At 46.9% G+C, this 23,638-nt stretch overlaps 1 protein-coding gene across 1 annotated transcript in view; it reads left to right on the top strand.

Moving 5' to 3' along the window:
- The first annotated feature begins 4,478 nt into the window (after positions 1 to 4,478).
- The window catches only part of ANLN (anillin, actin binding protein), a 120,584-nt gene continuing 101,424 nt past the window's right edge, over positions 4,479 to 23,638 (top strand). The window contains exon 1 of the mRNA XM_073549992.1: positions 4,479 to 4,682. Coding sequence (XP_073406093.1) covers positions 4,665 to 4,682 — 18 coding nt within the window. The 5' untranslated portion in view covers positions 4,479 to 4,664. The remainder of the gene's footprint in view (positions 4,683 to 23,638) is intronic.

Genomic DNA, 23,638 nt, shown 5'->3' with positions numbered 1-23,638 from the left:
CCGTCCTAATTCTCACTTTGCAAGTTTCAGATTCTCCACCCAAAACGCAATAAATTAAAACCGACCCACCAAATGGCACAAGTAATTTTAAGAAGAGTCTCTTCTAATCCAACCATACATTTTCATGCCCTATCAGTCGCTCATTGGTTCCTAGCTAAGTTCTAGTAGTCAGCCAGGAAAAATTATGGTTTTCTGTTTAAAATCTATATAGCATAATATATATACATCGTCTAGATAGCATACGGGCAATAGAATATAAAATCCAGCAGTTCTGCATTTTTCCCCACTTTGCTTGTAATAGCACATCTGAGCATGGAAGGCTGAGTCACAGGACGTGAAGCGGGAATGATTGTTAAGTGTGGAATTTGCAACCGTTGAAAACTAAAACAATGTCAGCATTGAGAGGAATATTGAAAGGGAGGCTGAAAGAAAAAAAGACACATCATTAAGGAATTTAGCACTTCAAAAATAGGGAAAGGTGTGTTCATTCCTGTGATCTAGCCGAATGAAAAGTCTAAAAGCAGCTGCACGACAATTGCCAAAGCTGTAAGAGGTCAACTAGTCAATTTATTAATTTAGTAGTAAATCCCGGAAGAATAGATCAGACACACAGAAGTGTTATTCTAATATTTCCATTTCTATTACAGTCCTACAGAGAGGTCACAGCTTCTAAATAGTACTCAGGCTTGGTTCTCACTACTGCTGCAGAAAGCTGGGAGGGTCCCGCCTCAGAGTCAAACATATATGGCTGTGATCATACAGCCAGCGCCCGATACATGCTGCCCGTGTATAAGGTGGCATGTATCAGCCTGTCAGGTTCTCTTTATCTCCCTTGACAATCAGTTGCCCTGGGCCTTGTACACATTAGACAGTCAGCTGAATCTGTCAATATTGGTGGGCTCAGCTAACATTACCCTAATGTGTTTGAAGGACTTCAACACTAACCAAAAAAAGGTTAAAGATAGAAAAGCCCTTTAATTACATGTATTGTGAGATTCAGAACAATAAGACAAATGATGTGGATTGTGGAAAGTAGCCCAAATATCTCAAACACTTGACTCTATCTAAATCACATATGTCAAACTCTGGCCCCTGAAACGCCGGGCACTACGTGGGGCCATTATACTGTATGGAGCATATTATGGGGCCATTATACTGTATAGAGCACTATGTGGGGCCATTATACTGTATGGAGCACTATGTATGGCAATTTTAATGTATGGAGCACTATATATGGGGCCATTATACTGTATGGAGCACTATATGTGGCCATTATATTGTATGGAGCACTATAAGTGCCCATTATACAGTATGGAATGAGAAATTGGAAACGGTCTTAGGAGCGCAGGAAAGAGACTCAGACAAGAGATGGGGTTAAACCACAACGCGTTTCGACGGAGGATCCGTCTTCATCAGGTGACCATTCTTTGTGGTTTAACCCCTTCGCTTGTCTGAGTCTCTTTCCTGCGCTCCTAAGACCGTTTCCATTTTCTCACTGCTCCTATCCTCCATTGGAGGTTTTCGGCTGGAGCTGCGGTGGAGACCTGACATTTTTGTCTGCCCCTGGGTTGCTTCCTAAGCGCTCCTCTATGACCGCTTATCACTGACTTTCATTATACTGTATGGAGCACTGAGTGGCCATTATACTGTATGGAGTACTATATGAGGTCATTATACTGTTTGGAGCACTATATATGGTCATTATACTGTATGTAGCACTATAAGGGGTCATTATACTGTATTGAGCATTATATGGGGTGCATTATACTGTATGCAACACTATGTGGGGCTCATTATACTGTATTTAGCATTATATGGGGGGCATTATACTGTATGGAGCACTATGTGGGGCTCATTATACTGTATGGAGCACTATGTGGGGCTCATTATACTGTATGGAGCACAATATGGGGTCATTATACTGTTTGGAGCACTATGTGGGATCATTATACTGTATGGAGCACTATGTGTGGCCATTATACTGTATGGAACACTATGTGAGGTCATTATACTGTATTGAGCATTATATGCGGCATATTATACTGTATGGAACACTATGTGGAGCCATTATACTGTATGGATGGCAATGTAGGGCCCCATAATACTGTATGGAACACTATGTGCGGCAACTTATACTGCATGGGGATTATAGTTGGAGAATCATACTGTGATAGGGTCACCATTCTTTGTCCGGGGATTGAGGGGAAGGGGGTAGAGTGGGGTTATAACACCGTGTGTGTGGAGGGTACTGTGGAGGAATTCACTATGGGGGTATCATACTGTGTTTTATTATAAGATCTATTAAAATGGACTTTGTTTGTTGGACAACCCTTTTAAGTTTGTTTCCATGTGAAGAAGTTCATTGTTATATTTTATTTCCAAATTGGGGAGAACCCCAAATAAACCCTCCCTAAATCATAAAATGTAACTTTTATTTCTATTAATTAAAATAAAGTATACACAATGGGTATACAACGTTTTGTCCCTAATCTGGCTCAAAAATCTGCAGTTATTTTAATGCAGCATTCCTGCTAATTTATATTTATAAAGTGTATAGCACCTGGTATGCTAATACATATTAGCAGAAAAGGACAACAAATTTTAGCACCAGCATCCCCCAACATGTTTCACTGCGCCAGCGGTGAAATCAGGGGATGGGACATAGGTTTGTATGTTCTCCCCGTGTTTGTGTGGGTTTCCTCCCACACTCCAAAGACATACTGATAGGGGATCTAGATTGTGAGCCCCATTGGGGACAGCGATGATAATGTCTGTAAAGTGCTCCGTAAAATAATAGCGCTATATAACAAAGCATAATAAGTCTGAAGGACCTAGAATATAACCACAACTTAGGCTGAACACCCCATATACACATTAGATAGTTGGTGGACAAACATAGTTCAGTGACCGCTCTGTCCTCGTCATACACAGCACTGGGCCGAGTGTTCCGGCATTCTCTAGAAGAGAGTCGCTACCTCATGTCTCACAAACTCAACAGACCGGATCCTTCTCTCCCCGACATCATCTGTCAGGGAAGCATTGGCAGATTCCACAGAAACCATCTGACATGTACGTGCTGGGATTTCAATTTGGACATGGCCACTGTTGGACTGGTGTGCTAGGGGCCCACCTGTAATATTGACTTTCACCTGCATACAAATATTACACAAACCTTGTTCACAAATTTACCTATATCTCTATAGAGTAGCTTGGTTAATGAATGAGATGCTGCTTTGTTCTGTAGAGTGAATCTAATAATAATCTTTATATAGTACTAACATATTCCGCAGCGCTTTACAGTTTGCACACATTATCATCACTGTCCCTGATGGGGCTCACAATCTAAATTCCCTATCAGTACGTCTTTGGAATGTGGGAGGAAACCCACGCAAACACGGGAAGAACATACAAACTCCTTGCAGATGTTTTCCTTGGTGGGATTCAAACCCAGGACTCCAGCGCTGCAATGCTAACCACTGAGCTACCGTGCTGACCTATCAAGTGAACTATGCCAAGTACTGCCCATACAGTGGGGTTGGGGGTCCAGATCTGCCTACCGGGGGATTCCCGTTACCCTATGGGCCAGTCCGAGCCTGAACATGACAGAATTGCTCGCATTCTAGATATTGCCTAGACATTTCCATCTCAGATCATGTTCACACATGGGAGACCTGCTGCACATCTCCAGCAACAACAAACTACAGGGCAGGATATGTGAATGGGGGGAGGGTCACTTTGCAGACTTCATGGCACTCATTGCAAAAGGCGTAAACGCAAGATCCCCGATGTGATAATCTACAGCTAGTGCTGCACCGTTCCATCTGTTGCGTCATTTCGAACCCAGCCAGACTGATTAGTCGGAACTACACATGAGCGAATATGATCGGAAAATGATCGCCGAATGTGCCATATTTGTATCATATCTGGGCCGATCTCCTGTTTGATGATTGTTTCTGAACACATTTGCTCACCCATACTCCCATTGACTCCAATGGCGTTCAGCAAACACTGCAAATATGGCGATGGCTATCCGAATATTGAAATATTCGCTCATCTCTAGCTGTAACGAATGGCGCTAATCCGAATCCACAACGGCAGAACTGACAGCTCAGCTGAGGTTTGGGGTCTGCGTGAGACCCCCCCCCCATTGTGCGATCACTTTCTTGCCCTCTTCTGCAGCGTTCAGGACATTATTTGGATCTAACACACAAGTCAGTAATACAAGCACTCCTCACACAGAAGTGTGCGCCTCCTGCACGTAGCGTCCCTGGGGCAGACGTGCTGTGCGCCCACCACAGCAGTGTCTACAGGCGGCGCTATAGTAACCCGCAAGCTCCGTGCTCCCTCCCTATCTCTTCCCCACAGACGAGGTTCACACATTTCCCATAATCCCCCGCAGTGAGAGCTCTGCGCTTCAGCCTCCCACCCAGCGCACCACGTGACTGCAGCAGTACGAGCGGAAGTCATATCAACATTCCTAAAACTGACCAATCGGAACGCCCCCTAACCTAACCCATGTCACGTGACCGTCATGGGCGGCGCGGCGGGCGAAATTCGAAATTTTGAACCGTTTGTGTAAACTGTTGGTGAGTGAGAGAAGCGAGTGACAGACACAGAGTCCCAGACTCCCGGCGCTGCACCGACCGCACACTCCCGCCTCAGACATGGACCCGTTCACTGAGGTGAGTAGTACGAGCGCCGCTGTGCTGCCGCGTCCTGTGTGTACAAGGCTCTCGTGTGCCGCACAGCCCCGGTCATTATTGCGGTCACATGCGGTATTTCCGGGCCTTGCCGCGGATGCCATTGTTGTATTTCCTTCTCAGGTCTTTGTTCTGCTGTCCCACTACAAGTCTCAGCATTCTCAGGCAGCCATAGGCTGTAGCTCCCTGTGTGCTTGGTGTCTCCTGTCCCTCACCAGTCATTATCCTGTGAGACTGGCGGGGCCCAGGTCTCATTCCTCTCCAGTGATGGCCTGAGCCCTACCCGCCCTCAGGTTGTCACCTCTGCCACTTGTTATTGACTGGCTGCAGCGGTGACTTCCAGACTACGGCACACGTGAGCGCTGCAACCAGTCACTAGGTTCAGGAATGCTGTAGTAGTGGAGGGCCTTGGCCATGCTGTGCACAGGTCCTCTCTCCCCCTGTGGACACGGTGTAGCCCTTTACCAAAAGGGGTTTCTGGTCTCCGAAAACGCGCTGTTCCCCAGCTGAGTATTGTTAAAGGGAACCTGTCAGCAGCAAAAGCACCATTAAAGGGGTTGTCCACTACTTTAAACTAACCCCCAATGTATCCCCCCGGGGCCCCTAATGAATTTTGTAAATATCTTATGTTGCCTATACTGCCTGTGAGCGGCGCTATCCGTGGCCGCTCACAGACCGCACGTGACTCAGCACTGACATCACGTCAAGTGAGGCGTGACTCAGCGCTGGGTCCCCATAGTGGCTGCTGGGTTGTGGGCGGGGTTACCCCCCGCATCACACGAATGAATGTGCGTGCGGTGGATGCCGGGTGTGATGTTGGGGGATAACCCCGCCCACAGCCTGGCAGCCAGCACAGAAGGAGGAAGAGGGACCCCCGGCTGCTGCCAGCACTTGTTGGGACGTCAGCAAAAGCAAGAGTCGGCTGCAGCCAGGGGTCATGTGCTGCCTGTGAGCGGCCACGGATAGCGCCACGCACAGGCACTATAGGCAACATGAGGTATTTACAAAATTCATTAGGGGCCCCGGGGGGATACATTGGGGGGTTAATTTAAAGTAGTGGACAGCCCCTTTAACCAGAACCGCAGCAGAATCCGCAGCGTGTGCACACACCCTTAGCATTGCAGTGTTCAGCTAAGTGCGAGCGCCAGGCAGGTCAGTAATGCTATTAACCTGCAGATTAACCCCATATCCATCTCCTCCATTGTGAAGATGAAAAACCGCAGAGCAATCCGCAGGTAAAACCGCAGGTCTTTTGACCTGCAGATTTACCTGCGGATTTTACAAAATCCGCGCGGCCAAATCCGCACCCCAATCCGCAGCGTGTGCACATACCCTAAGAGGAAAGCAGCGTAAGCCATAACCCACCAGAAAGTGGTATAAACTGAATACGTCATTAAGACAAAATATGCAAGCATATTAAAACAGAACATAACAAAAAATAAAGACTTGTGGAGGAGACATGAAGGAAGGCAAAGAGAGGGTAGAGGTCAGAATAAGACCTGGGGAAGCAGAGCCGCAGACTCACTAGAGCGTGTATAGATGCAGCACCGGCTCATAGGTCTAGCTATAAAGTGCATAATGTGAGCTGCCATCAGGGATCATTCCTGCTCACCCACGGTAGGTCTGGACCGCTGTCACCCTCCTTAGCCGAGCACTGCTGGGAGAAAATTAACTTTATTCCCCCCCAGCAGTGTTCGATGTAAGTCACCGCTCTGTCTATACAGAGCAGCAGCAGTAACCTCCACATTGACTGACACAGCTGCTGCTCTGTATACTCAGAGCGATGACTGAACTCGCGCCACCAGTACCGCCCCCGTGACGGACACTGAATGCTGCCAAGGGGAATAAAGTTCATTTTCTGCCCTGAGCGTCCTTCTACATGCAGGCGCCGAGCCGGTTAATAACGTTTTTGCTGGTGACTGGTTCCCTTTAAAAAAATAAATTTAAAACAAACTGCTGTAGTCACCCCCTTCCTAGCCTCCAACTCAGCTTTTTGTCATCATTGCTGCTCCCAATGTCTGGTATTGTCTGATGTCACGTTGGCTATGCTGCAGGCAATCAGCTCTGCGCCTCTCAGCGGCTCATGCTGTCAACTTGGGCTGAGCTCAGTTATTGACTATAGTGCTGGAGACTAACAGACACTGGAAGCAGCCGCTAAGGCTCCACACTGGAGAGGGAGAGTAAGGCTGGTTTCACACTTGCGGTTTTTTAGCGGTGTGCATTGCTCCCCTATCTTTAACATGGTGGGCACATAGTATAGTGCTTGTACGCGTTCATGTGTGTGTTTGTGTGCTGCGTTTTTTCTAGGTGTGCGCCCAGGCGCGCCAGACGCAACATGTTGCATTTTTCTGTGCGCCCAACTGCTGCCAAAAAACGCATGCGCACGGAATGCGCAAAAAAGCAACATTACAGTCTATGAGATCGCACGCGTGCGCTAGGACATGCACACGCATGCGTTTAAAATCGCATGCGTTTTTAGAGTTAACGCGTTAAATCGCATGCGCAAAAACAGCTAATGCATGGAAAGCACTTAATGCGTTTGCATGCGTTTGGAATGCGCACGATGCGCAGCGCAAAAAATGCTAGTGTGAAAGTAGCCTAAAGCAGTTTTTTTATGTTTAAAGGAGCTCTACAATCAAAGTTTTTATCCTTTTAATATGTTGCAATCATCATATTATATAGCACTGTGTACTTACTCATATTGCCTTACCATTCTCTTTTCTCTGCTCTATATAGAAACGGGAAGTTTCTTGTCCCTGCATTTATCATTCCCCTCCAACTCCTGAACCATCTGCTCTGCTTCACCCTCTACCAGGGACTTTTGCAGTGAGGTATGACTAATGGGCAAGGATAATTGACTTTCTGTTCAGCTAGTCAGGATTTAGTCACTTGATGTCATAGAACTAGCTGGGTAGAAAGAAAAAAATGAGCAATTGTAAGTACACAGTGCTATATGATGATTACAGTGTATTAAGAGGATAAAAGTTTTGATGAGGAGTGCTGCTTTAAATAAACCATCAGGGACAGGTTTTCCGAAACTAGTAAACCTATTTAACTACTTCCAAACCACCCATAGGATTATAAACGTCCAGGTAGACCTTCATAATACTCTGCACTGCCATTCTGAAACGTCAGCATAGTGGAACAGGAAGCCGTTTATAGGACACCGCCAACTCTCCATACATAAGGCCTCGTTCATATTGCATTTGTATAGGAGGAACATGATGGACCTACCCTAGGTCTTTTTTCACACTATATAACCTGCTCATTATAATTTAAGGTGCTATTCACATGTCCGTTTTTCTTTTCGGCAGCAGGGATGAAAGTTACTAATGTAAATCTATGGATCCATGAAAAACAGGAGCACAGAGATGCACTTCTGAGCCGGCGGTCAGAAAAAAATCCCGCTAAAATATAACATTTATTTCAATCAAATATTAAAATAGTCAAAAAGGAGACAAGGAAAAGATTATCAAATATAACAATTTTAATATTTGCTTCAACTAAATGTTATATTTTAGCGGGATTTTTTCTCATAAGCCGTATTTTGTTAACACGTCACTTGTTAAGATGAGCTGGCTGTCAGTGAGTGCCAGGACGTGGTTACCGCCGCTGCTAACATTCTCCTAAGCAGTGACTGAAGCTATGCCACTACTGAAAGCCGGAGGCTGCCGGGAGGAATAAAGTTAATTTCTTCCCAGCAGTGGGGATTTCAGTGCGTCGGCCGTATGGCTTTAGAACCCTATTAACCTGCAGATTCACCCCATATCTGTAGGTTAGTAGAGATGTGGTGTTTTTTTTTTTTTACATGGCAGGTTTCCCTTAAAGAGACTCTGTGAGCACAGAATGTTCAAACCAAGTACAGGCACTCGGTGCTTTACGGTGGAGCCAAACCTTTGAGTGCACCTTTCCACCTTCTTGTTTTTCATCTCTCCACCCCCCTCTTCTTTGCTTTATAGAGTCAGAGAAGAGCAGAGATGGATGGAAAAGAAGTAGGTGGAAAGGTGCATATTTGGCCATGCCTTTGTGTACCTTCTGTACATGTTTGGATGAGTTATTTGTTGCTGACAGTCTATCTGTTTTGACAGCTTTATGTAGTTGAAATAGCTGATAACCGGCAGATAAATCAGTTGGACCCTTAATATTAGCTACTGGATGGATTTAGAAAAGATGGATTTCCACCACTGGACTACCCCTTTTTAAGAGGTTTTGAAACCCTGAAATTTTTCAGACCGGTTGTTTTTGTTCCTTTTGTTTTATGGAATACTCCAGCCAATAATGTCTATTTCAGGTGGGTCCATGCTTGATTACACAGCCTAGGAAGATGGTGCTGGGTGGGTAGTAGAGAATGGGAGGCAGAGGTTTGGGAAGTGCTTCGACACACCCAGAGAGCTGAAGCCTCATTTACATATGAATTTACAGCCGCAAGGATTGCTTGTATGTTAGGCAATCCCTGTATGTGTTGCGGCTGTTGAACAGCCGTGAGACACTCAGCCACGGCGACTTGAACAGTAGTATTCGAGCATGCTGTAGATATTCTATTAGCGCTCAAGCATGCTTGGATAACGCCATATCTGAGCACGCTCGCTCATCACTAATGGTCATCTTTCACCTAGATTTCTTTCATATAGCTATAAGTGGTTATTAAATGAGTATTACACTGCCGTACTACAGCGTTGGTTCTCAGCTACTGCCTGGTATCTGCTGTTTGTCTGCAGCACTGATGTCACATCGACAGTGCTGCAGCTAATTGTTGACCTCAGCGGCCCGGCCCATGTAGATGGCAAGAGAACTAACTGGCTGTGGTGCTGTTGACGCAACATCAGCACTGCAGACAGTAACTGGACACCGAGAGCAGACCCGCGGAGGGTATGTTTTATGTGCAGCCTATAAAAATTTTCTGAAAGGGGGGAACCCCTTTTTAATACAGTTAAACGTCTTCTTTTTTTTATCCCTTAATTTAATTTTGAATATAATTGTAAACCCTCTCAATATTTTTTTATTGGACAAATTAAAAGGGTTGTCTAATACTAATAAACATATTAGTGGGCCACAGTGACGGTACAATAAGAAAGCCATTTAGCGGACCCTCGCTGCTCTTCCGCTCTGCCACTGGCATTCTCTGCCTGTCTCATGGCAGCTTCTTATTGATAGGGGAGATTTCAGGTGACCAATGCAGCCAGCCAGTGACAAAAAGAATATGGGTATTGTAAAAATTACAAAATACGGTCTGTAGGTGGCTCCAGTGTTCACTATATAGCCTAAAAGTTTGCGGCTGATATCCCGCAGGTATGAGAACCCAGTTAGTCAGAGCCAATAGTTAATAAAGAAGGGTAAAAATTGAAACCTGAATGTTAGTTGCCAGCATTACATTTATAGGTGTTTTGGTAACCTGTCTGCTTATATGTGACCACACATGCTGTAAATATGCACACATTTATGGAAATATTTCTGGAAATTAACGGGTATATAACATGACGGTCAGCTTCTCCTCAGCCTAGAATAGCTGATAACTGGGAATAATCGTTTTAACCAGTGATGCAAATGGAAAGAAGATGAGTTTTAGTTTAATACCTGGATTGACATTACCTGTTATCACTTGCATCTGTCTGACATATAGTGATATACTCTATCCTACAGAGCTCCTCAGTATGTGTGTATTGACAGGCATATATCAGTGTAGTGCAGCCCCATGAGCTCTTGTTAGAGACTTCTTGAGACAGACAGTATATCGATGTGTCAGCACCCTGTGCTGTAGTAAAGTGCTTTTCTGCCAGTAACTGTTTTTATTTTGTCAGATTTTTACATTAGATATTCGATTGTTTAATGGTTAGCCACGTTCCCCTTACATTTTTGCCTTTAGGTCTATGTTGCATGACTGATGCTTCTTTTTCAAATCTGCATGAGACATCTGGTGACGCCATGTAACGTTTATCTGTTTTTTCCATATTTGGAAGGAAGTATTTTTCACTGCAGAAAACATGTGGTCGGTTATGGGCAAGGTTCCAGCAAATACTTATGGAAAAATGCTCAGTGCAACGGCTTCACTTTAGCAAGCTACAGCATGAGGGCGTGATGGAATCAGCCAAAAGTTGTCGGCTAGGACAATTGAAATGTAGATAACACCACATTAATGCCACTATTGGCCTTTTCAAATGAAAATGGGTGCGGCGGCTCCTGTCATTTTTCTGCAATGATGAAACTTTTTTTTTTTTTTTTTTTTTTCAAATTACATGGGATGGATCTGAATTTTTTATCTAAGCAGAGCATTGTAATGCAGACTGTTGGTCTTGACAGCTTGTTGCAAATTGAGTTAAAATCAACATGTGTCCAGCTGTACCAAGGTCACTCCACAATAATGAGACAACGAATCCTATATATATAACGAAGAGATCCCAATATCAAAAGCAAATTTTATTATAACATTATTAAAATACCGTACATAAAAAAAAGCGCAAAATGCCGTGGGGGACACCTCAAAACACCAAGAAAAATGTGTATGAGGGGATGAACTGCTACAAAACCAACAAGGGGTAAATGGGCAACTAACATGACATGCGGTACACTACATCTGCTTAGCGCATCAAGATATTAAATAAGTAGCTGGTACAATAATAATCTATATTTAAACAGATGTTATAATAAAAATTGCTTTTATAGATATTGGGATCTCTTCGTCTTGCTATAAATTATGAGTTCATGCAGATTTACAGAGAATACAGAACGGCTTCTGTAACTGCGCTCCCTGACCATGACTGACAGCAATGTATAGCCAGTGTCAGTCAGGGCAGGGGGCGCGGTTACAGCAGCCGCTCTGTATACTCGGAGTGGTGACTGAATACCCAATGCTGGCGGGAACAGTGAAGATCATTTCCTCTCTGCTGCGTGCAGGCGCTGTGCAGCATAATAACGCTGTTAACCTGCAGGTTAACAGCGTTATTTCTAGTGAGAGGTTCCCTTTAAGGTGAGAAGATGGACATACTGCCCACAGTCCCCTTGAAGACACGAGTACTGTTATCATTTATAATGTGTCTGGCAGTTGGAAGAGTGAGAGTTAATTGGGACTAGCCTAGAGTGGGAAGGGCTAAATTGCAGGGACAGAGAGTTTCCTGTCAGGAAATTGGATAGGGTGCTGTGTGTGCCAGGAGAAGACCTAAGGTCTGATTAGTCAGCAGAGCCATATGACTTGGGTGTCCCTGACGTGAGTGAAGACCGAGGCAGTAGATATCAAGATGCGGAGTAAAAGAAGGAAAAGTTACCAAAGGAATTGAGTGGTGCATTGGAGACGGGTCCTGGGACAGGACGCTTAGCAGTACACCCCTGCGTTTATAACTCAGAGAGGTAACGGGCCAGGACAGAACAGAGACTGAGATGAGTGCCCCTGGCGAGAGTTCCAAGACTTTAGCTATTTGAAAAGCTAAGTACTATCCATATTGGCAAACTAGTTCTCTTAAAGGGGTTGTCCACTATTAGGACAACCCCTTCTTTTAAACTAAATGTTTGGCCCAGATAAAATAAAAAGGCCCACTGTGCCGGCACAGTTCGCTGTCCTCGGGGCTGTGATGCGGTGTTGACACCAGCGCTCAATCAGTGCTGGCGTCCCTGTCTCCACCTTCGTATGAAGAGAGCATCAAGAGGAAGTCAGGGCTGCAGCTAATCCTGGACTTCCTCTTCACGTTCAGTTTGTCCAAAAGCGGGGACAGTGATGCCAGTGTTGATTGAAATCACTAGTCATTCCACCTCATCATGCCCTTGGACCGCGAGTACCGACTTCGTTGGAACAGAGCCTGCACGGGAGGTGGGTATAGGCTTTTTTTTTTAACTTTATCGGGGCTGAAAATTTAGTTTAAGAAAGACTTATCCTAAACCCCTTTAAGGGGGAAGAGGACTCTCACTAACTGGACTGTAGTAGTGTGCTGGGTTGTGGTGAAAACTGAGAAACATGAGGCAGAAACAAGTAAGCTTGGAAGAAGTAGAGAGACTGTGTCAAGATGTTCTGTATGGTAAAGGAAACGTCTGTGAAGTTAAGAACCCGCTACTTATTGTACATAGTTTCCACCAAGTTACTGTTAAAGGGGTTGTTCACTAATAGGACAACCCCTTCTTAAACTAAATGTCTGGCCCCAATAATATAAAAAAACATATACTCTCCTCCAGTGGTGTCTGCACTCGCGATGTCTGATGCGGTGAATTGACAATGTGATACCCGGTGCCCAATCGGTGTTGGCTTCACTGTCCCCACCTTCATACGAACTGAACATGAAGCGTAAGTCCGGGCTGCAGCTGATCTCGGACTTCTTCCTCATGTTCATTCGACAAGAGGCTGGGACAGTGACTTCAGCGCTGATTGGGCGCCAGGCATCATGTGTCATTCCACCGCATCACTGCCCCGAGACCGTGAGTGCCCCTGGAACGGAGCCAACACGGGAGGAGAGTATAGGTTTATTTATTTAATCGGGGCCGAACATTGAGTTTAAGAAGGAGTTGTCCTAGTAGGGGACAACAAGTAAAATACTGTTTATTCTTGAGTGGTGATCTCCATCATTGAGTTGTTAAACATCTGGTCCTGGCCAGACGAAGTCACCAGCATCATGTGGCCTGCAAGGGCGTAGTCCATGCACCCAGCCAGGACCCCCACCTGGCTCTCTAAGGCTGGTTTCACACTTGCATTTTTTTTGCGCTGTTTTTTAGCGCAAAAAAGCATGCGTTTTTTTCCCCCCTATCTTTTACATGGGTGCGCATACACATGCGTTTGTACGCGTTTGTATGCACATGCGTTTTTTTGTAGTATGCGCTCGGGCGCACAAAATGCATCCTGTTGCATTTTTTTTGCGTCCGACTTGCCCCCCAAAAAACGCATGCGCACGCAATGCGTTTTTTTTTTACAGCAAAACACCCAATAAAGTCTATAGGTGCGCATTGTAATGCGCACGTATGCGCAAAAAACGCATGCGTTTTTAAAAAACGCACCAAAACCCGCAAAAAAGCGCACACAAACGCATGATGCGTTTTTTCATGCGTTTGTGTGCGCAAAAAACGCACCGCAAAAAAACGCAAGTGTGAAAGTAGCCTAACCTCTGCCGTATTACAACAATATTGCAACACTGTTTACCTTCCAGGGTATATGCCCACAATCCGCAATAGCAGTGGTTTGGACGCAGCTCACCTATGCTAGGTGCAAACTGCTGTGTTCTAGGTTAAAAACTGTGGATTAACCTGAGTGATTAGAACGCAGCGTTTTGGATGCAGCAAAAATATGCTGCGTCCAAAACGCCATTTCTCGTTCGCCTTATTGGGGGACACAGAGACCATGGGTGTATGCTGCTGCCACTAGGAGGCTGACACTATGCACAAAAAAAAGGTTAGCTCCTCCTCCGCAGTGTACACCCCACCGACCGGCAGGAAGTTCCTCAGTTTAGCTTAGTGTCAGTAGGAGGTGGACACGGGTCTTTCATTAGACCCATATCTACCTCGATGTGCGTCGTTCCTTTTCAGGTTCCAGGAGGGATACAGTGTGAAGAGTCACAACTGTACTCCCACAAAGAGACTATGAGTACGGCATGTACTGCCACCCCGTATCCTCTTAGTTCTCCGGGCGGACCACAGGCTCAGCACAGGTGTTGTGCCAGCGAAAACAGATGGTCCTTGCCCCCCGCCTCCCACCCACTCGCCCACCAAAGCCTGTCGGTTGGATGAGGCGCGAATACGTAGATGAGCGAATACGTAGGAGATGAGCAGACAGCTTGGGATACAGAAGGTACCTTTATTGGAGCACCGGAACATAAAGCCACAAGATGACCCGGGAGCGGCGCCAAAGTAGCGCCGCAGATTCTCGCACTGCTCGCGCTGTCCGACGGTCACCGCAACCCTTTTGGCCCCGGCGGCGGTGCGGGCCTTCACCCCACCGCCGGTATTCTTGTGAGGGTTGCGTCTGGGAGCAGGGCTATGGCGGCGTCTCCTTTAGGGGCGGACGCGGCTGCGCCGCAGTTCTTCCGCGCCGCCCCGTGCTGACAGGCGGCCGCAGTTTCAAATTTAGTCCCCGGCTTCAGTTTGGGCCTTCGCACCCGTCGCGGCCACGCCCCCCGTTCATTATCATAGGCCGGCTGCGCTCCCACCCGTTCCTAAGCCCTCCCACCGCCTCTCTAGTCTTGTGGCTGGGAAGGGGGAGGAGGCGGTTCTTCCCTCTGGTGCAGGCGGCTAGCTCCGCCTTTCTTCTTACACAGAGACCGCGCTTTTTGATTCCTCACATCAGGCTGCCGCCATCTTTGCAGCCTGACAGCCGGAGACTACAGCAGATGCCATCTTTCGGGGGCACCGGACCATGAGTAGTTCTGCAACTGCAGACTGACACCCTACCCTGCCTTTCTGTCCCCCAACCCTCCAGCACTTCCGCAGGTTTTTTTTTTTTTTTGCATGCTCCTCTTGCAATTGCAAATTCCCCTCTGCCGGGACTGCAGCAATCCCGTTCAGCATGATGCCGTCCAGGAGCCATCTACTGCGCCACATGAAATCGAACCCCCCATTCCTGGCTGGGCCTCGTCTCCTTCACAATCTGTGGCAGACCTCACCAGGGTCTTAGTCCCTAGTGGCCGTTCTTGATAAATTGCCCCTGGACGCTTCTGCAGGGTCCAGCAGGTCGCAAGACGTTCCATCTGAGCCAGCTAGCAGATGCCGTGAAAGGCCCAGGCAGGATCCACGGCCGGAATCCTCTCCTAGTCTATCATCTGCACCTAGTCCTTCCCAGCAGTCGCCCTCCTGTGCCTCCTCACCCGAGTCAGGTGAAGCGTTCTCGGATATGTCCTCTGAAGGGATTTTAGAGCACGATTCTGACCAGGACGCGGACATGAAGGTTACGGTACAGAACCTCATTGCTGCGATTAACCACATCTTTGAAATATCTGACTCCCCTGCGAAATCCTCACATCAGGAGGTTTCGTTCAGACGGGCAGAAACACCATCCAGGGTATTCACCTTCCACTCTGAGTTTGGCAAGATCCTTGCCAGGGAAAGAGAAAATCCGTCCAGGCGATTTCAAAGAGGGAAGCGCCTCGGCGTGCTGTGTCCGTTGGCTAAAGAGCTCACTGACAACTGGTATGCTTCCCCGTCGGTGGACGCACCCGTGTCCAGACTTTCTAATAACACGGTTCTCCCGCTTTCAGGTGTAACGTCACTAAAGAATTCTAATGATAGAATTATAGAATCCTTGGCAAAGTCAGCATTCGCGGCGGCTGCAGCCGCGCTATGTCCAGTCTTTGCCTCATCTTGGGTGGCAAAGGCCATAGCCACTTGGGCAGAGGATCTCCGTAAGGGCATCCTAGATAAGGCCCAACCAGAGCAATTGACCGATCTGGCCAACCAGATTTTCTTGCAGGGGATTATCTGCTTTCTGCTTCCTTGGATGCCGCGTCTTGCGCTGTTCAGGCGTCAAGCAACGTTGTGACAATCCGACGGACAATTTTGCTCAAGGCTTGGCAGGCGGACTTGTCTTCTAAAAAGTCCCTTACCAATCTGCCTTTTCAGGGAGCGCGTCTCTTTGGGTCCCAGCTGGACCAGATTATTAAGGACACCATTGGAGGCACAATTTCTCTCCTCCCTCAGTCCAAACCTCGCAGACCCCCGCCAAGGCGTCAGTTTTGGCCCTTTCGGGCTTACCGCCGCTTCAATACGGCAGAGAACTTCTCTAACCAACAAAGACCACAGGTACGCCAGGATAGAAAGACGGTGTCCTTCAGACCCACTCCCTCCTGGCGATCTCACTCTTCCTAGGGCAGACCCTCCAGGTCCAGATCTGGACGGTCCACGTCAGCATGACTGTCAACGAACTCCCGAGGGTTCCTCCCAATTGGGAGGTCGACTCCGTTTCTTCAGGGACACCTGGCTGGCCTCAGTAGAGGACGCTTGGGTCAGGGAGCTTGTATCTTCAGGGTACAAGATAGAGTTCATTTCTCGTCCACGGGATCGCTTCTTCGAGTCCCGTCCTCCAAAAGATCCAGCCTTAGTTCTGGGGTTCTTGCATCCATCGCCTCTCTCCTCAGTTCCGGGGTGATTGTGCCCGTTCCCGAATCAGAACGTTTCACAGGGTTTTATTCAAACCTGTTCGTGGTGCCGAACAAAGGCGGGACAGTTCGCCCCATCTGGGACCTCAAATTACTCAACAGGAGAGCCCGACTGAGTCATTTCCGAATGGAGTCTCTTCGGTTAATCGCTTCCATGGAGACGCAGGAGTTCATGTGTTCAATAGACATTCAAGATGCCTATCTACGTGTTCCCATATTCTCCGGGCATCAGAAATTCCTGCGTTTTGCGATTCGCCAGGAACATTACCAATTTTGTGCACTGCCGTTCGGTCTTGCCACCTCACCCAGAGTATTTACAGAGATCATGGCGTTGATGGCCTGGTGGAGAATCAGAGGTCTCGTTCTTTTTCCGTACCTCAACGACATTCTGATCAAAGCTCCATCCTTTCGTCAAGCTCGCCAAAGTCTTACCTGCCCAATTTCGGGTGGCTCATCAACGAAAAAGAAGTCCTGTCTTGTCCCGACACAACGTCTTGTGTTTCTGGGTCTATTGTTCGACACTCGTCGATCAAGGGTTTTTCTCCCTCAAGAGAAAATTGGCTCCCTGCAACGGGATGTACGATCTCGGCAGCTCATGAGACTTCCGTCTCTCCGGACGACCATGAAAGTCCTGGGAAAGATGCTGGCGGCAACAGAGGCGGTCCCCTTTGCCCAATTTCACTCCAGACATCTCCAACTCGCCATCCTATCCCGGTGGAACAGGTCTGTCCTTTCCCTGGATCGCCCATTTCGTCTTTCAAACCGTGTCAAGCAGTCCCTCAATTGGTGGCTGACGTCTCCTCTCATCTCCCTAGGACGGTCATTCCTCCCCTTTCACTGGCAGATTGTGACAACGGATGCCAGCCTCCTCGGCTGGGGGGGGCAGTGTTCCGCAATCACACTGTTCAGGGTCGTTGGTCAACTCAAGAGTCAGCCTCGCCATTCAACGTCCTCGAGATACGAGCGATTTATCTGTCTCTCGTTCACTGGGAGAGACTTCTCAGGGGACTGCCTATCCGGATTCAGACAGACAATGCCGCGGCGGTGGCATATGTCACACGCCAGGGAGGGACGCGGAGTGTCTCAGCCCTGGCAGAAATGTCCAAGATTCTTCATTGGGCTGAGACTTCAGTCCCGTCAATATCCGCGGTACACATTCCCGGCGTGGACAATTGTGCCGCCGAATTCTCAGCCGCGAGGATCTCGCGTCAGGAGAGTGGTCCCTACATCCAGAAGTATTTCTTCAGCTTGCCGTCGTGGGGAACCCCGCACGTAGATCTGCTAGCTTCTCGCCTCAACAGGAAAGTCCCACAGTTTGTATCCAGGGCTCGAGATCCTCTCGCGTTGGGCGCCGACGCTCTGGCCATTCCTTGGTCGAGCTCCCCTACCGGTTTCCTCCCCTGCCTCTTCTTCCCAGGCTGCTGAAGAAAATCAAGGTGGAAGGAATTTCAGTCATCCTCTTCGTCCCGAATTGGCCCAGTAGAGATTGGTTCGCGGACATCGCCAACCTTCTCACGGATGCCCTCTGGAAGCTTCCAGACTGAGCAGATCTGCTGTCTCAAGGTCCGATTTGCCACCCCAATTCGCGGCCGCTCAATTTAACGGCGTGGCTGTTGAGGCCGAGGTTTTGCAACGATCCGGATTTTCCGATCGATTTATTCATACCATGATCCGAGCCAGGAAGCCATCGTCTTCCAAGATTTATTGCCATACTTGGAAGAACTATTTCACTTGGTGCGAGACCCATGACATTCCGTCCCTGTGTTTTTTCGCTCCCTTCTGTCCTGGCGTTCCTTCAAGCGGGGCTGGATGCGGGTCTTGCCCTCAGCTCTTTAAAGGGTCAAGTGTCGGCGCTGTCCATTTTATTTCAGAAGACGTTGGCATCCCGTCCTCAGGTTAAAACCTTCCGTCAAGGTGTGGCTCACACGGTTCCTCCGTACCGAGCGCCCGTAGATCCATGGGATCTTAATCTGGTTCTCGAGGCTCTGCAAGGTCCTTCCTTTAAACCTCTCAGGGATGTTTCCCTTTCTCTCCTTTCGTGGAAAGTAGCATTTCTGGCAGCCATCACCTCCATCCGGCGTGCGTCGGAATTGGCGGCCCTCTCTTGCCGCTCTCTTGGTACTCTACCAGGACAAGGTAGTTCTGCGGCCTCCGCCCTCTTTCCTTCCTAAGGTGGTGTCCACTTTCCACCTGAATGAGGACATTGTTCTCCCTTCCTTTTGTCCGGGTCCAGCTCACCCTCGGGAGCGGTCCTTAAACAAGCAGGGCTTCGTTAGGGCGATGAATGTCTACCTAACTAGGACGACTTCTTGCGGAAGACAGATTCTTTCTTCATCATTCCAGATGGGGCGCGGAAAGGTCACCCGGCCTCCAAAGCTACTATTGCTCGCTGGATCAGATCGGCAATTTTGGAGGCCTACCGGGTCAAACATCGAGTGGTCCCTCTGGGAATTAGAGCGCACTCTACCCGGGCAGTGGGTGCTTCCTAGGCGGTATGTCACAGAGCTTCCGCCCTGCAGCTTTGCGAAGCTGCAACCTGGTCATCGGTTCACACGTTTGTGAAATTCTACAAGGTCCATACCTACGCTTCGGCGGATGCCAGCCTAGGTAGAAGGATCCTGCAGGCTGCGGTAGTGAGTCCGCTGGCCTGATGGAAGTTTGTTTTTCCCACCCCAGGGACTGCTTTGGGACGTCCCATGGTCTCTGTGTCCCCCAATAAGGCGAACGAGCAAACAGGATTTTTGGGTTGCTTACCGTAAAATCTGTTTCTCGGAGCCTTCATTGGGGGACACAGCACCCTCCCATGTTCTACAACTCCTGTTATGTTGGTTGGTTTGAGTTGTCTGTTCTGTTTTCAATCTATTCTGTTACTTCTCCTACTGCTTTCTCACTAACTGAGGAACTTCCTGCCGGTCGGTGGGGTGTACACTGCGGAGGAGGAGCTAACCTTTTTTTTGTGCATAGTGTCAGCCTCCTAGTGGCAGCAGCATACACCCATGGTCTCTGTGTCCCCCAATGAAGGCTCCGAGAAACAGATTTTACGGTAAGCAACCCAAAAATCCTGTTTTCCTGATCATGGGCACACAACCTTATATTGAAGCTGAGAGGAACCCTGCAGATATGTCAGGCATAATCACACACAGCTCTGCAGTGAGATCAGGAGAGCAGAGACACTCCATAATGGTAAGATAACACTGGTAACCATTACACATCAAACTGGTATCTCCTCTTTCATGTAAAATAAGCTCTGGATGCGGAATCATCTTCCAGGCAACATCCTTCCCATTGCCTGGAAGAGGTCATTTATATAAAGTGATAAAAGATGATTTATCAACAACAACACATCTGATATGAGACACAGGGAAGACTGTTTTCAGCAGTCTATAACCTATATGCCCATATTAAGTTTAGATGTCAAATATGACAGATTCCCTGTAGTAACTGCTTTATGTACAGTGCCTTGCGAAAGTATTTGGCCCCCTCGAACTTTTCAACCTTTTCCCACGTATCATGCTTCAAACATAAAGATACCAAATGTACATTTTTGGTGAAGAATAAACAACAAGTGGGACACAATTGTGAAGTTGAATGAAATTTATTGGTTATTTTAATTTTTTGTGGAAATTCAAGAACTGAAAAGTGGGGCGTGCAATATTATTCAGCCCCTTTACTTTCAGTGCAGCGAACTCACTCCAGAAGTTCATTGTGGATCTCTGAATGATCCAATGTTGTCCTAAATGACTAATGATGATAAATATAATCCACCTATGTGTAATCAAGTCTCCGTATAAATGCACCTGCTCTGTGATAGTCTCAGGGTTCTGTTTGAAGCACAGAGAGCATCATGAAGACCAAGGAACACAACAAGCAGGTCTGTGATACTGTTGTGGAGAAGTTTAAAGCCGGATTTTGATACAAAATGATTTCCAAAACTTTACACATCCCAAGGAGCACTGTGCAAGCGATCATATTGAAATGGAAGGAGTATCATACCATTGCAAATCTACCAAGACCCGGCCGTCCCTCTAAACTTTCATCTCAAACAAGGAGAAGACTGATCAGAGATGCAGCCAAGAGGCCATGATCACGCTGGATGAACTGCAGAGATCTACAGCTGAGTTGGGACAGTCTGTCCATAGGCAGCAATCAGTTGTGCACTGCACAAATCTGGCCTTTATGGAAGAGTAGCAAGAAGAAAGCCATTTATTTCTCAAAGATATCCATAAAAAGTGTAATTTAAAGTTTGCAACAAGCCACCTGGGAGACACACCAAACATGTGGAAGAAGGTGCTCTGGTCAGATGAAACCAAAATCGAACTTTTTGGCAACAATGCCAAACGATATGTTTGGTGTAAAGGCAACACAGTTCATCACCCTGAACACACCATCCCCACTGTCAAACATTGTGGCAGCATCATGGTTTGGGCCTGCTTTTCTTCACGAGGGACAGGGAAGATGGTTAAAATTGATGGGAAGATGGATGGAGCCAAATACAGGACCATTTTTGAAGAAAACCTGTTGGAGTCTGCAAAAGACCAGAGACTGGGACGGAGATTTGTCTTTCCAACAAGACAATGATCCCAAACATAAAACAAAATCTACAATGGAATGGTTCACAAATAAACGTATCCAGGTGTTAGAATGGCCAAGTCAAAGTCCAGACCTGAATCCAATCGAGAATCTGTGGAAAGAGCTCGAGCTGTTTGCCAAGGACGAATGAGCAAGAATTTCAATCTCTCGATGTACAAAACTGATAGACACCTACTCCAAGCGACTTGCAGCTGTAATCGCAGCAAAAGATGGCACAACAAAGATAGAGGCCGAATAATATTGCATGCCCCACTTTTCAGTTTTTGAATTTCCACAAAAATTTAAAATAACCAATAAATTTCGTTCAACTTCACAATTGTGTTCCACTTTTTGTTGATTCTTCACCAAAAATTTAATTTGGTATCTTTATGTTTGAAGCATGATATGTGGGAAAAGGTTGAAAAGTTCCAGGGGGCCGAATACTTTCACAAGACACTGTATATGTAAAAAATAACTTTAAAACATGCACAGTGACATGTAAACTTTTAGGCACCCCTGGTCAAAATTACTGTTATTGTAAACTGTAAAGCAATAGCAAGTTGAACATGATCTCGTTAAAGATGACACATTTCCTTTTGTATTCTAGCCCAAAAATATATTTTATCTCTTACATTTTAAAAATGATAAAATGGAAAATAGGCCATTTCAAATGTTTGAGCACCCTGCATGGTTAGTATCTAGTAGCACCTCCTTTCTGAAAGTATCACAGCTTGTAAACACTGTTTGTAGCAAGAGGAGTGTTTCAGTTTTTTTTTAGGTATTTTCATCCATTCTTCCTTGCAAAATTCTTCCAGTTCTGTGAGATTCTTAGGTCGTATTGCTGCCACTGCTATCTTGAGGTCTAGCCACAAATTTTCAATAATAATCAGATCAGGGGACTGTGAGGGCAATTGTAAAACCTTCAGCATGAGCCTTTTGAGGTAGTCTTTTGTGGATTTTAACGTGTGTTTAATATCATTATTAGTGATGAGTGAAAGTGCTCAGATAACAAACAGGCAATCACCACATGTGTTGCGACTGTCTTAAAAGCTACAAAATATGCAGCCACTGGAACTTGAATGTACTATTCGAGCATGCCAAAGATGCTCGGATAACACTTTATCTGATCAGGTTCGCTCATCACTAACCATTATCCATTTATAGAAGCCATTTTCTTTTCAACTTCAGCTTTTTTTACAGATGGTGTTATGTTTGCATCAAGAATTTGTTGAAATTTAATTGAATACATTCTTCCTCTACCTGTGAAATGTTCTTTGTGCCACTGGCTGCAACACAACCTCAGAGCATGATTAATCCACCCTCATGCTTGATGGTTGCCGCGATGTTCTTTCCCTGAGAATCTGTGTCCTTTTTTATCCACACATACCTTTCATCATTCTGGCCAAAGAGTTCTATTTTAACCTCATCTGTCCACAGGACTTGTTTCCAAAATGCATTAGGATTGTTTAGATGTTTTTCTCTAGTAACCCCCCACAACAGCACACCGGAGGATGTTACCCCTTTCCTAATAGTAGAGGTTAAATATCCTCTCCCTCAGTGTTCTTTCCTGTTCTTACTATGGATGAAGAGGTCATCCTCGGTGTGCTGTGTCTGCAACAGTCATCAGGGGGGAAATTAATTCAAGCCGGGGAGCAGACTTTCCTCTCCTCCCCAAGCACTGCTTCTGTCTCAGGACTCCCCTCCAGTCTGCACTTTAGGTAAGGTCTGTTGGGGGATTCTTCGGTAGGAGGCCTCTCGGAGCTCTCCAGCCTCCTCTCCTTTGGTGTGTGGATCCAGGCAGCGTGTCGAGCTGGGCGCGCATGCGTTAGAACTTCCAGGTCTGATTCTGGCGGCAGGAGGTGACGTCACACGCCGGCTTCAGCACAGAGATTCTTGCATTCCACGCTGGAACGCATAAGTAACACAGTGCAGATGGTGTCGGCGGGCCCCAACACACACACACACACACACACAGAGAGAGAGGAGGTCCTCTGATTAGCTGATTAATCAGAGGACAGGTGGTGGAAGTCCAGTCACCCATGTGAGAGCCCTGGACAAGGAAGACATCTAAGGTAGGACCACCGTGTGGTAGCAGCATGGAGATGTCATTTAAGGCCTTATTATTCCTTCTCCCCTCTACTTGTAGGGGAACAAGGAACCTGCACCAGGAAGCAAGTCCAAGCCTTCACGGAGATGTGCAGTCTGTACAAAAAAAGCTGGCTTCTTCGCATAAGACATTATGCAGAGTGCACCGAGAAGGTCATCAGGGAAGTGCAACCATTCTTGATGAAAGAAATTAAGGGCCTAATCCGA

The sequence above is a fragment of the Dendrobates tinctorius genome, unplaced genomic scaffold, assembly GCF_039654945.1.
Source record: "Dendrobates tinctorius isolate UK_male_01 unplaced genomic scaffold, ASM3965494v1 ptg000162l, whole genome shotgun sequence".
Taxonomy (NCBI): Eukaryota; Metazoa; Chordata; class Amphibia; order Anura; family Dendrobatidae; genus Dendrobates; species Dendrobates tinctorius.
The sequence above is the reverse complement of the archived record's forward strand: the minus strand, read 5'-3'. Positions and strand labels throughout refer to the sequence as shown.